At 39.4% G+C, this 13,669-nt stretch overlaps 1 protein-coding gene across 1 annotated transcript; it reads left to right on the forward strand.

Moving 5' to 3' along the window:
- The first annotated feature begins 3,676 nt into the window (after positions 1 to 3,676).
- On the forward strand, positions 3,677 to 7,024 carry rgs1 (regulator of G protein signaling 1). Its single transcript, XM_008433242.2, has 4 exons — positions 3,677 to 4,494; positions 4,739 to 4,823; positions 5,483 to 5,649; positions 5,740 to 7,024. Exons 1-4 carry the CDS (start codon positions 4,285 to 4,287, stop codon positions 5,914 to 5,916), a joined length of 639 nt encoding a protein of 212 aa, XP_008431464.1. The 5' UTR covers positions 3,677 to 4,284; the 3' UTR covers positions 5,917 to 7,024.
- The last annotated feature ends 6,645 nt before the right edge of the window (positions 7,025 to 13,669 follow it).

The raw sequence follows: 13,669 nt of genomic DNA on the forward strand, positions 1-13,669 counted from the left end.
GCTGAACTACTTATGCTCATAGCTCACCTCAAGTATGGATTAGTTCTCATTTACTTGTCGATCTTTTTGTGATAGCATGGTTTAGCATTTTAATTATTCGGACTCAGAGAATATGGAACCTGGTTGTGTGAGCACACCTCTTTGGTTCTTTTTTTTATGGTTTTACTGGCACTAGTTGCATTTATGTGATTGGTCACATAGGAAGGTGGGTAACAAGAGAGAGGGAAGACGGGCAGCAAAGGTCATCAGGCTGGAAATCAAACCTGTGACAGCTGAATCAAGGACTGTGGTTTCACCTCTGCTCCACTGCAGCATCACATATCTTTAATTCTCTGTTGTCCTCTTTGTATTTGTCTCTACAGAGTATCAGGACCTTATATAAACTTATATGGGAATAGCTATAACATTACGAGAATAAAGTACTTCGGTTAAAAGTCAAAATAATTCATAGTCATAATATTTCACAAACAAAGTCCTAGTATTATGAAAACTGTCGTATTGCGAGAATAATAAGTCGTACGAGAGTAAAGTTGTAACGTAGCTAAAGGTAATGTTTCAGTTGTTGGCTGTATGTTCTATGACTTTGTGTTTTTATGATGTAAAACACTTTGAAATACCTTGTTGCTAAAATAAAATTTGATTGATTGATTGATTTGGTAATAATATGAGAACAGAGTCATAGAATTAAAAAAATTGTCATGTTATGAGAATAGTCATAGTATCTCGCGAATAGTCATATTGTTACAAAAACAGTCATAATACAAGAATAAAATCATAATATTTCGAGAATAAAGCTACATTATTACAAAAATAGTCATAACACGAGAATAAAGTCAAAGTAATATGAGAATAGTTTTAATATCATGACTTTATTGTCATTCCACTTCAATTTTGTTTTATTAAAATGGCCCTGATATTCAGTCATACTACACAAACTGTAGTTTGCATAATTTCATGCTTCAGTTGTCAGAAACCAACATAGAGTTGAAATCTGGCCCATCAAGACCAAATCTTTAAACTTCTACGATGCTGACATTCCTTTTTGACCCCGACTGTGTTCAAACATCAGCTACGTTAAAGACAAAATCTAATCTTGGCTATATTTAACTCTGCAAATGTCAAAGAGTGAAGTTAGAAGTGGCAAAATTCATTAAGCTGTGAATCATTCCCTTGTTTGTTTTGCCTGCACCTGCAAAGCCTCACGTCTCGCTTCCTGCCTGCATCAGACTCCCACTATGTCTCAGAAACAGAAGGTCATGACCTTTCCTCTGATATTGTTGCATTTGAAGCAAAAAAAAAAAAGAATGTATTAGAGTCCAGCTTAAAGCAGAGAGAGGCCAGGCTCCACCAGAAACAGAATGTGTTCAACAGCTTGAACACACTCACCCACATGAACACGTATCTACTCACAAAGGCACAGCAGTCACCATGGCCTTACCTTTGAGGGTAAATGTCACGACCCACGCTGATTAAAGACGCTAAAGTCTGTCCCAAAAGTTTCTCAGTTCGCCACTTTCTTTCCCTCTCTAATAGAATGTAATAAGCAGGAGGATCTGTGGGAGATTCTTTATGTAAGAAAAAACTGTATTGTTAAATTCAAAGTGCAACATAAAGTTAAATTTTCTTGTGTAGACGATACCAAACTTTATAAATGTCTCTTGCAAAAGTAAAGACATTTCATATCCAATAACATGGTGTCATCCTACTCATATAAACGGTTTTGGCTGGAGTTATCATAAATTGCTAATATCGACTAAAACACAGGCGGTTAGCTTTCTGCTAACCAAAGTTCAGGCACCTATTACCAGGAACAGCTTTACAGAACCTCAACAGAAAAAAATCCAAACCAACCATTTACAGTCTGGGTTGACTGAAACTTTAAGACGTTAACACTTTTCCATTTTATCTCTTTTCCTCCACAGCCAACCTAGGAAGGAAGAGACATGTTGAATGAATCACTCCTACAAATTTACTCAACTCTCTTACTATTCCTCTGCGCAGCCTGACTTCCTTAATACATCTCAACAAAAATCTCTACACACCATTCGGATAACTTCATGTCATAGAGGTGAACTTGTCAGCCTTATTAGCAGACCATGAGGCAAGGACAGGTGTAGTTGTTGTCATTGTCTTCTTACTTCAGCAAGGCTTTGCCTGAAGCTGAAAGAAAGGATTTCTGACTGATCAAGAACTTCATGCTGAGATGTCTGACTGCAGTGAAGAAAGTTTCAAACGCCCATGAGGGTTCATCATCACCTTTCAGTCTTCTTACTGAACATGTATGCTACAGGACTGCTTACAAAATGAGGACGATGCACAAGAGCTGAATGTATTCGGACAGCAGCAGGACTCCTGCAAAGCTCCTGGCAACTGAAAAAAAAGACATTGGTGAATGGAGGAAATTCTCCTGAACACATTTCTTGTATATTGCTACTGAGTTTGAATCCTTTTCGTTCCATAATCCTGGAATCACACACCAAATTCCACCATGTATTTGACTCTTAATGAATCAAAGATGAAGCCACACTGGAAAGGTTTCTGAAAATTTTAGTACAACCAAAAATATAATGTTGCGGTGAGACGTTTGCATACTTTTTTAATAATTTTGAAGGTGCTCTTAATTTAGCTCTTTCCACATGCATGATTATGCAGCATACAGCTTCAATTAATGTTCCCTAATCGACAAAAGATCAAAATTATACAGACATTCACCTAAGTCTTTAAAGAGATCATCCTGACTGTTATCTCTTTAATAGCCAAGGCCAAAGACTCTTGACTTTATATAATAAATCATCATTGACTGCAGTTTGTATTTTTGTCTTTGGTACTCAAGAGAGTCACTTGTACTCATACAGTTAAGAAGCTTGTGGAAAGTAATAAAGCTACTCGGTCACACGTTGGCGAAAGTCTTATGGTAGCGTTTCTTCACACCTGCTGAGTTCACAATCAGTTGTTTGAAAATACAACATTACTTGAATGTTTGCTATTGTTTTGAAAAATGCCACGTCAATGATTGCTGCAACTGTGACAATGTACAACTGCTCACACGGTCAAATTAAATTCCCTTTTAGTAAAGATTTAACAAGGTTTGAGCTATTTGGCTTCTATGACACCTAAATAAACTTAGCTCACCTCAAAGAAACTTTTAAATTGTTGTAACTTGGGCACAACAATGTGTTCCAACAGGACCATTAACCTGTTCACACCAAACCTGATTTTTAATTGGATAAAACTGGCTAAACTTCTGAAACTGTCTACTCAAAACCCGCCCATGCCCAAACAATAGATAATTGTGGATGATGTTTAAAAGTTTGGCCTGTAGCATGAAACTTGCAGAAGTTATAAACAAGAAACACTAACAGTGTAAGTATGAAGTTTTTGCGCAAACTGGAAGCATTTGCCCTCGCCATCATATAAAACATATGAAATGTTTATAGTTGTTCTTCATTGTACCGCTGAATGGTTTGATCCCTGAACTCTGAGATCTAAAACTGAAATGACTAGTGGCGCATTAATTCATCGGCTCAAATGACAAAGCGAATAATATGTGAGGTTGATCAAAAAATTTTTATTCTGCATCTGGAAATATAATTTATTAAGCAAGAGCAGCAAAGCAGAAGCGCTTTAAACAGAATTATTCACGTGAAATGTGAGCCTGCTCTCCTGTAGTAAATGTGACTCTTTGCAGTCAGTCTTGCTCTTTTCAAACTCCACATATTCTCACACAAGTGTTTGCCTTTTTTTTAACGCTCCCCGTCTTTCAGTCGGCGCGGAGGAGCCCCAGGAGCTTCGGTGATCTCTTTAATGCTCCAAACTTCTGTCACGCCGTGTGAAGGCGGATGATAAATCGGTGCATTTGGCGCTTTTGTCTCCTAAGTAACGCCGCGCGGATGCAAAAACTGCAGGCATGACGAGCTCCGTCCCTCGTCGGCCGATTTGTTTACGGCCATTTGCGTACGGTCATGATCTTTTTACTCTGTGCTTCCTGATCGCTTGCTTGTTGTTTTAAGTAGGTTTGGTCTTTAAGCTCAAAAATCTTGAGCTCCACCGCAGGAATACTGACACTCAAGACTGAAATCTGGCTGAATGCTTGTCGTCAAAGCCTTAGAGAACTTTGCTTGACCCCATCCTGACCTTAAACGCTGGAATTATCCAGTCGAGTCATGCAGTTATTCCTTATTAACACAACCACATGTCCATATTAGCGATAACCACCGCTGTGGCCCAACAGGTGAGGTCAGCCTAAATCACGGCTGAGCTCTCTCTTCCTCATGTTGTGGTAGGATGCCCTGGTTCTCCCAACAACAACACTTTGCATGCCCATTTCCATATATTCCATCCACACTGGGTGGGGTGCGTCGACGGAGTGGGGGAGATTTAGATTTGCTCAGTCACTCGACTCCAATCATTTGCGAACGGTCACAGCCCCAAACTCAACCTGGCAGGACCTCGTCCCCGTCGCCTGTAGCAGAAGACGAAGGAGATGGCAATAAAGTGAGTTTCTGCATGTATCATTATTGGGCCTTTAGCACATTTCAGCAGGGAACTTCACACAGCAGCCATGTGGAAAACACCAAGGAGTTTTTCACTCACTGTAAGTCAAATTTTTTACTTTGGGGCGTTAGTTAGCCTCACGTTGTGAAAATGTTTTAGCAGGATTTATCAGGATGTTGTAGATGTTTACACGTAGCGGTCGCAGATAACTTGGCTAGTCATGGCTCTTGATGCTCTTTTCAAGGGTAGATTTTGTTGCTTTCCCAAGGATCCGCTGGACGATGTTGAGACTTGGAGCGAATCCGTGGATAAAGTCCTCGGTTGCAAAGGTGAGGATCTTCAAATTTTGCTCCTTGAGTCGTTGACAAGGGGTAACCAGAGGCAAAGTCAGTGGAGACTGCAAATCTTCAAAGTACAAAACATCATTTGGTCAAGAAAGCTTCTCAATCAGAGGTCCTCATTCAACTCGGTTCAAAAATACTACATGGATCCCAAAGGGAAATGTTGCTGCAACTCACCTTAACTCAAATTGTTCAAAGAGTTATAATGATGGCTGTTGGTAGGAAACATCTTTTCTAACAGTTTGTATATCTGGAAAAGTTCATCATCAGTAATAAAGATAGTAACAGATCTTAGAGTTTTTAATTCCCAGTTGAAACAGTGGCTTAAACACTGATCAATACCAACCTACGCTGTTGTAGAGAGTTAGCTTTCTCTGATATGTGTTTTCATGTTTTTCTTGTTAAGTTCCAAAAATTTTACATATGTGTCTGTGTGTGTGTGTGTGTGTGTGACAGGAATCTTCAATTGTAATTTTGCTGTCTTTTAATAAAGGTCCAATCAAGGACTGGGTTTGCAAATTAGCCTGTGGCTAGAAAACAACAATTGCTTTGTTTTTAACATGTAAAATTGTTTAATGTTCTGTCCCTGATTAAACAAATCTGAATTGACTTGACGTGACACAAATCTCCTGACCCATGATTTTCAGCCGGACAGATAGCGTTCCGGGAGTTTCTGAAGTCGGAGTACAGCGAGGAGAACATCCTGTTTTGGCTCGCCTGCGAGGACTACAAGAAAATCAAGACGGTCCCGGAGATGATCTCGTCCGCCAACAGGATCTACTCTGAGTTTGTCCACTCAGAAGCACCCAGACAGGTAAAAAAAAACAAACATGTCGGACTGAGTCGCTTCCATTCAGAACCCCGCCACTCTAACGACACTCTGGGTCATATTGTTCGATTCCAGATCAACATCGACTGCACTTCCAGAGAAAACATCACAAAGAACATCTCCCAGCCGACTCTGACGTCTTTTGACACGGCGCAGAAGCTCGTCTACAGCCTGATGGCCAGGGATTGCTACCCACGCTTCCTAAAATCTGACATCTATCAGGGACTCCTGAAGAAAGCCGACTCCAGGTGACTGTTCCGATGGAAAAGGTCCCGTGAAAACCTCCTGCTGGGCTGCGATGAAGCGTGGATAACCGGTTTATCCTGCACCGTCCCCATCCTGGAGCATAGGGAATGAATCTTTACTTCTTCTCAGCCTGTGTGGTTCCGTAGTGAGTTGCAGCTCTAGAGAATTTACTGTTTATTTATGTTTAGACGAAGCTAATCCTGTAGGAAACTGTGCACATACATCTTCCACAATTATCTATTTCACTAGCCTAGGACTATACAGAATCAGTTCCTTTATTGTAAAGTATTATCACAACTTTTATTGATTATGCGGAAAGAAATGCTGATTTGTTCTGCAGGTTTTTCTCTCCATTTTAATATGCAAACACAGTTATATCTGTCTGCTTTACCCTCTATTTAAAGTTTATTTCTGTTTGCAGCTTTAAAACATCTTACAAACTAAATCTGTTCAGCTTGGGTGTGGTCTTTCTGAGTACAATGCAAATGAACATTAATGATCTGCAGGGTGCAAAAAGGTCATTTGAACACCAGGTGGCAGCAAAGGTCTTGAAGTAACAAATGCCTCCACGTTTTCCTCTATGGAAGTCCAAAAGTGTCACAATTCGGATTTAGTGCGATAAGTTGAATAAACATTTTTTCTCGTGTAAATTTAAAACCTTTAAAAACACACATTAATCAGATAAATACACAAATCAACAATTATTTAATGTTCTAATGTTTAACTCAATTCCTGGATGAATGTGTGAATAATTCTATAAGATTTTAATGCATTATTTGATTATTTATTTCATTATTTCATTATCTTGTTTGTGAGACAGAAAAATCAGAGTCAGTGGGAGGGGCAAACATTACTGTAGATGCATTTTTATTATTGTGGAAGTTAAACAATCCAGATCTCGATTCAATTCAATAATCATAATATTTTTGATTATTTCAAGAAATATGAAACCACGAATAAGTGAAATGATTGTAAATACTTTTAGAGCACAATGAATTTACTCTTAAATTAACAATACTAATATTTCCTTATTTGGTAATTTATTGACCCATTTACATATTGGTTATGATTTTTTTAAATCATATGTACTTATTTCAATTTGACTTAAGTTATCACATTTAATAATTTTTTATTTTTTATTTTTATTTAATTTTTTTACAATTTTTGTTTGGCACTACTGGCCTTCCATACATTTCACTCAATCTGCCCTAGAAGCTCCATTTATTGGAGAAGTGCATGAATCATCTCATGTTAAACTTAGAGCTGCAGTCAGACAGCAGACGGTGGGCGGGTCGGGGGGAGAACTGCTCACTCATTGCGAAAATGTATCTGAGGACAGTCAGAGCGCAACGTCTGACCTAATCTGATCTGGCGACTCATGCCACGCATCAAAAACCCGAAATTTAGTTTTTAAGTGAATCAAAGGTAGAGAGAAGGGATGACTGTAGCTAACATGTGTTTTGTTTTTGCTTTTCACTTCTCATTGGGACATGATGGATTTTACAAGCTGATGGAATAGTTCATGCAAACAGATGCAAATACAAAAAGAGCGCAACCTCCTCCCCATCACAGTCAAGCACAAAATCTCCATCTTAACTTCAGGTTATACTGTATAAAAGTTTCAAAGAATAAAGTAATGTGCATCTTATCTTTATTGTCAAGTGGTTTTCTTTTTGTTGTTTTTTTTGTTTTTGTTTGGAAAGTAGAAGTAGTTCCCGGCCTGGTTTCACCTTGTGACTGCTGCGTGCTTCGTGAACATGCTGTTCAGTGTTTGTTGGTGGTACTGAATGTACGGGGAGTTTTATCTAAAGAGGTGTTCCACGTGTTTGACAGAGCGTCGTGACACCCCGCCACAACTTCCTCTGCCTGAGACGACCGCGGCTGCCACCCCAGCCAGAGGAATCTGGCGGAGGCCGGTTCGTTTTTGTTTGGGCCTCTGTTTATCAAAAGAACAGGACAGAAATAGTGACCATTAGATGCTCTTTTTCTAACGCTCCGTCAAGCTGCTGCATGCAAAACCCCTGAAAACGTCACTAATGACAACAGCCGACGGAGGAACTGGTGAGGTGTTGCAACCGATAAAGACAAGAACAAACTTGATAACACTTAATGTCACCGCTGCAAGTCATCAACATGTACAAAGCATTTCCTGTTAGAAACACACAGATGGAGACAGGGAGATAAAGTGCTGCTTACATCAGTAGCAACATGCCAGATATCCTGAAATCACTTGGGCATATTTTGAGATTATGTACGTCTTCGCATTGAGTGTGTGGACTCTTTCGACGCTCACAGCGTCAGAAGTTCCACTGATAAAAATATCCATAGCCTGTTATGCAAACGTTGCCTGACCCCCATGAATTGTTTTTTTTCGTGTTGTCTGCAGCCTCGAGCTTCAGCGTTCCATTGGGATTTTATTCAATACACCAACACAGTCTAAGATAACAGCAGCTCTCTTCGTCCAATGTGACGAAAACTTTCTAGATTTTTATCTTTAAAGTATTAGGTGTTTTCCAGCCACATAGTGACATTAAGTAGCACAATCAAGTAACTGTGTTCATTTCAGTTGTTATAAAATTCTATAAATATCAAATAAGACTGAAAAGAAATTTTACTTTGTAATTTAACACCTTGAAATTGGGCCTCTGTCTCTTTAAAACCTCCTGCTCTGTCTGGAGCTCCGACTTCAGGAAGTCAAAACAACATGGCTCCTCTATTAACTCTAGCAAGGATTTTGCCAGCGTTTCACTGATGAGTAGCTCCTATAATGAGCTCAGTTGATGCACAGTTCCACCAGGTGTTTGCTAATTGCTGCTGGCTAGTCCGAAGGAGCTCAGTGAGGAAGTTCAGTGAGGCAGAAGCTTGAGAAATGCAGCTCCAAGGAGAAAATGTCCTAGAAGGCGGAGCTAGGTCCACCCAGGCGTTTTGCACAGCTGAATGGGAAATTAAAGAAATTGTCAAACATGTATGACAGAGTCAAAGCAGCATACCAAGTATGTTATTAAAGAGGGAATAACATAATGTGAAGCTCAAAGGCAGTTTTACATGATACTGTCCCTTCAAGAAATAAAATATGCATTACTTCCCTTCCACTTCTCAATTATGTACTTACGGTTAATAAAATCATGATATTTAAGATTAGAATATTATATTAAACATTTTAATACATAAATGTGGGATTAATGAAAGGTGTAAGATCTAAAAGTGACTTTTTATCTGACAACCAAAACTCATCGGTGCACATATACTAGTTTATCAAATATGACTATAAATCCACACTGAACAACTTGCACACACTATAATGGAAAAGTTTGAAACGCTTCTTTAATTATTCATATTTGGCTCCTTGGATGCCCAGACTGCAGAGGAAAAATCAAATAGAGAGGGGAAAAAGGGCCAGTTTTGAAACTGGAAAAAAAAAATCTTTCTCAATGAACATGATTTAAAAGTTATGACTTAAAAAAAAACCAGAAAAATCCAGCAAAAATCAGAAACTGGACCAGAGGGAGGCATTACCATCCACTGCCTTCCAAACCCTGCTGCAGTTAAAATAGTGTTTTCTGTCTGCCCAACAGTTTTATCTGTGGCATTCATCTTGGATGCAGCCGAGGAGATGGGAACAAATTGTGTCTTTGTGACAAGCTGTTAGTAACAAAGAGCCCCAATATGCCATTTAAAACAAATTATCCGCTAAGTTCCCTTTGTAGAAACGGCACAGGTTAATCCCTGGAGTTTAGAAGACTTTGTATTCCTGGATGATGTAAATGTCAGAGTTAAGAGGCTTAGCAAACAAAAACATTCGTCTGAAAATGAAAATGATTTTATATATATAAGTGATCATATATATGGATTTTATGATCACTTAGATTATAAGAAAGCCTAAACTGAAAAACATAGAGAATCTATGGATGGAAATAAAGACTTTAACATCCACTAACACAGGGGGTGTCAAAGTCATTTTCCTTTAGCGCCCAATCCACATCACCAATGTTCTTAAAGGGCCAGTTGTACCAGAATGTATTAATAAAAGCCGTTAAAATGCTAAAAAGTAAATCCATTCTTAAAATTAAATAATATTGCACATCTTTCCAGACCCTCCAGGATTTTGCGATTGTTTTTGGTGGGTTTTTTGTAATAAAAAAGTGTTCATGGTAGTTATTTAGAAATATTTGTGCTCGTGTATGACTTTATACGCGACTTTTTATTACTGGCCATCGGCCGGATGATTATGGATTATAATTCAACATCAAGTAAGGCTGGAACAGCTGTTCAGTGGAAGTAGGACATACTGCCTCCTGCAGGTGGGAGTAAACTGTCTCTCAGATCCAAGTATTTCACCATTTTTGTGAAAAATCTGCAATAAAATCCCTATTATGCATTAGTGCATAATAGGGATTTGTTGATTTTGCGTGAATATCCACAATAATTCCCAAGGAAGTGGAGGGGACTAATTTATGCAATTAGGGAGTAAACAGATAAAAAACCGATTTGAGTTGATGAAATAATGTTTAAGCAAGTTTGACGGTTCTATTTAAAGCACATAAAAAGCTATGGCGGGCCAGATTTGGCCCCCAGGCCTTGAGTTTGACATAAAACTAAGAGGTTTTCTTCCAGGCCTGCATCCCACCCAGCACTGTTCTGCTGCCACTGTGTCTCACATGGATAATGTTGTGTTTAAGGTGATTCTGCAAAGTCTAAAACTCTCAAGTTTGCATATTTAGCTTCTACCTCAGCCGAGCAGGAACAGGAAAGTTTTGAGTTTGCTTTGAATGTTGACACTGTGGTTTTTTTTGTTTAATGAAAATTATTCTGATTACTTCCCTAGAATTATCCCAAGGCCTCACAACTCTAATAACAAGCATGTGTTCAGTGATATATAGTTACTAACCTGATTTATGACTAAATCAACGTTACACAAGGATTAAAAAAAAAAAGTGCTTTTAATTCCAATTTTGCATTTTGGGTTAAGTGGTGATTTTAGATGTAGTTCAGTGTTGGTCTGTGCATGTCGGCCAGGTCTGCTTCTAGGTTTGTCCTGTGACTTGTTCAGGCTGCATCCCATATCCCATCTCTATGTCACTGAACTGCTGGGAAAGTTTCCCTAAAATAGATATGAAGACACAAACTGAGTGACCTTCTTTTGCGGTAAGTTTTTTTTTTTTTCCCAGCTCTGCAGATGTAGCCTAATTTCCATTTCACTTCTGTTTATTACCGATAAATCCTGTTTGACCACATCAGAGAAGTGACACACCTGCAAGGTTCAGTCTAATCAGAAAGCATTTCCAGTTACTCTCCTTTGGTACTTTTGTTGCATGCAGGCCAGACCATTTCATCCAACCCTGCCTTCCATTCATCCCTGAATCCCGACTAATGTGATGCATGTACCTCGCATTACATTTATAGTTTTTATGCTTTTGGTAGAAAGTGATTTCACAGACTAAAATTTAGGATCTCCGGCTCTGTAATCCAGTTAGCAATAGCAGGGGTCCTGGTTGCCTTCACCCATCAGCTGGTTCACCTGTAAGCTTCCATGTTCAGTAATGGAAAGGCATCACTGGAGCAGCAGGTGATGCTCACAGTTTCCGCTCCTTCATCACAAAGGTACGCTATCGTTTGTAGGTCAGGACTCTTCGACATGAAGTTCACTCATCCGTATCTTTACAGACTTTACAACTTTGAAAGCATAAAATTGCCCCAAATGTCACAGCATTCTGAATTATCAATAGATCCTTTTCACTAGAACTAAGAACAATACCGTGACATCATAATCCCTTCTGCACTAATCGTTATATTTGACACAATAGAGCTATAAAATCGTTGAAATTCTTGGTAACTGCTGAACTGAGGCTTGCTTGTTTGAATGTCAGACAGAGACGCGATTTATCACACTTTAGTAACACTTCCCCATTGGTCTAGAATCTAGTCATGCTTTTTACACCATTGCATCCAAGGCTTTGCGTTGTCTTTGGTGAGGTAAGGCTTGCCGGTGGAAACCCAGTCTGAAGGCCACGTGAAAGTTTGAAGGGTTCTGAAGAAAGTGGCCGACCTCTTCACACGCTGTTGCGGAACGCACTGGGCCCGCTCTGTGATTGTACCGGGCCTACCGCTTTTTGGTCAGGCTGCTCCCAACACTTTCTGCTTTGCTATGATGCAGCAGACCGCTGTAGAATAATTAATTGTGAGGAAATTTCATGACTTGCCTTATTGCACAAGCGACATCATATCACCGTACCATGCTGCAGTTTATCTCCTGAGAGCTGTTTGAAGAGATGTTTATAGAAGTACTCTGCATGTCTAAGTGCTGATGTTTACACCTGTGACTGTGGACGTGATCTGATCACCTGAGGTAAATTATTTCAACACATCTGGCAGCACAGGGTGCCATCCAGTTACTACTGCTGCCTTGCAGCAAGAGGTTCCCGGGTTCAAATCCATCTCATCTCAAAATCCATGTTTTTGGCCACATTGAGTTTAGTTAGAAACCTTTGAGCAATGCTGGTGACGGTGGTAAGAGTTTGCGAAACAACTTTATGTTTTCCATCAAGCAGTTTTTAACCATTTTTTTTAACAAAGATTGGTTTTTAACCAGTCTTTATAGGTACTGTGAAGAATCGTCCAAATGTACATAATTCCTCACCGCGTTTTATAAACGCTCCCTTAAACGTATTCATGTCACCTGCAGACACAAAAACTGGGCAGTAGCACATTTCTGCATAGCACACAAACTTGTGACCAATCACAGCACACAACTGAGCTCCATGCCATGTAGTTTGACCCGGGCCTGGTGTAGAGAACAGGAGGACGGCGCAATTTTCATCATTCGACTCTCAATAAGAGCCAATTTTGATGTTTTGGAAGAAGTATGAGAGAACCTTTACTTGTATGTGTGTGTACGTGTGTGTGTGTGTGTGTGTGTGTGTGTGTGTGTGTGTGTGTGTGTGTGTGTGTGTGTGTGTGTGTGTGTGTGTGTGTGTGTGTGTGCCCAGGTTTGTCCTATGAGTCTGTGTGTTCCCCTGTGACGTACCGAGAAACTACCGGGGTTCCACGTGTCTCGTCTCATGGAAATTGAAGGACGGATGAAATGATGGTGTTACTTGTGGTTTTTCATGTTTTAATGTGTAATTCTGTGATGGTTCATCCTGACGACAAATGAGAGATGATGACCTCTGATCCAGATCATATATCTGACCAACCTCCTGCTGCTGGACATGATATCTTAGAGGAGTTTAATGACTCAGATTCCAAACAGGACCAGACCTTCATGGGCCACCAGGCCTTCTCTCCTCTCAGCAACTTCTCCTTTATTTAAGTCACTTTCAGACGACCTGATGGCTCGACAAACCACAGAGACCTTTCAGTAAAAGAACTGAAATCTTTTGTGTTTCTCAGTATTTACAGATACATCTATTGGTCATACCTTTGACTGTTTTTGTGATTGTTTTAGCACTTTGAGATTTTTAAAATGCAAGGTACACTACAAATAAAATGTATGTGTTGTAGCATTTATCTAAAGAGTTTTTCATTGTAGTTCCTTTTTTACAGAGTTTTTTTAGGGACATATAAAGTAGCTACTGGAATCGTAGGCCTTAAAAATAAAACAAATTTGCCACGCGCCAATTCACAACATATTGTCTCAAGGCACTTTACAAATAAAGGTAATTCAATCCAATCATACATACATTCCACTTGAATCTAGTTATCAAACAGAGCATCAAGTTAAGTTCATTATTCAAATGTTTTCTCTCTGAGGAAACCCAGC

This window comes from Poecilia reticulata, linkage group LG17, assembly GCF_000633615.1.
Source record: "Poecilia reticulata strain Guanapo linkage group LG17, Guppy_female_1.0+MT, whole genome shotgun sequence".
NCBI lineage: Eukaryota > Metazoa > Chordata > Actinopteri > Cyprinodontiformes > Poeciliidae > Poecilia > Poecilia reticulata.

What these genes read in the sequence shown, in the direction of transcription:
- rgs1 (XM_008433242.2), top strand. Translation starts at nt 4,285, where the DNA reads ATGCCCTGGTTCTCCCAACAACAACACTTTGCATGCCCATTTCCATAT. An exon ending in TAAAGTCCTCGGTTGCAAAG is followed by an intron (nt 4,824 to 5,482) that starts GTGAGGATCTTC and finishes CATGATTTTCAG; the next exon opens with CCGGACAGATAGCGTTCCGG. An exon ending in ACTCAGAAGCACCCAGACAG is followed by an intron (nt 5,650 to 5,739) that starts GTAAAAAAAAAC and finishes GTTCGATTCCAG; the next exon opens with ATCAACATCGACTGCACTTC.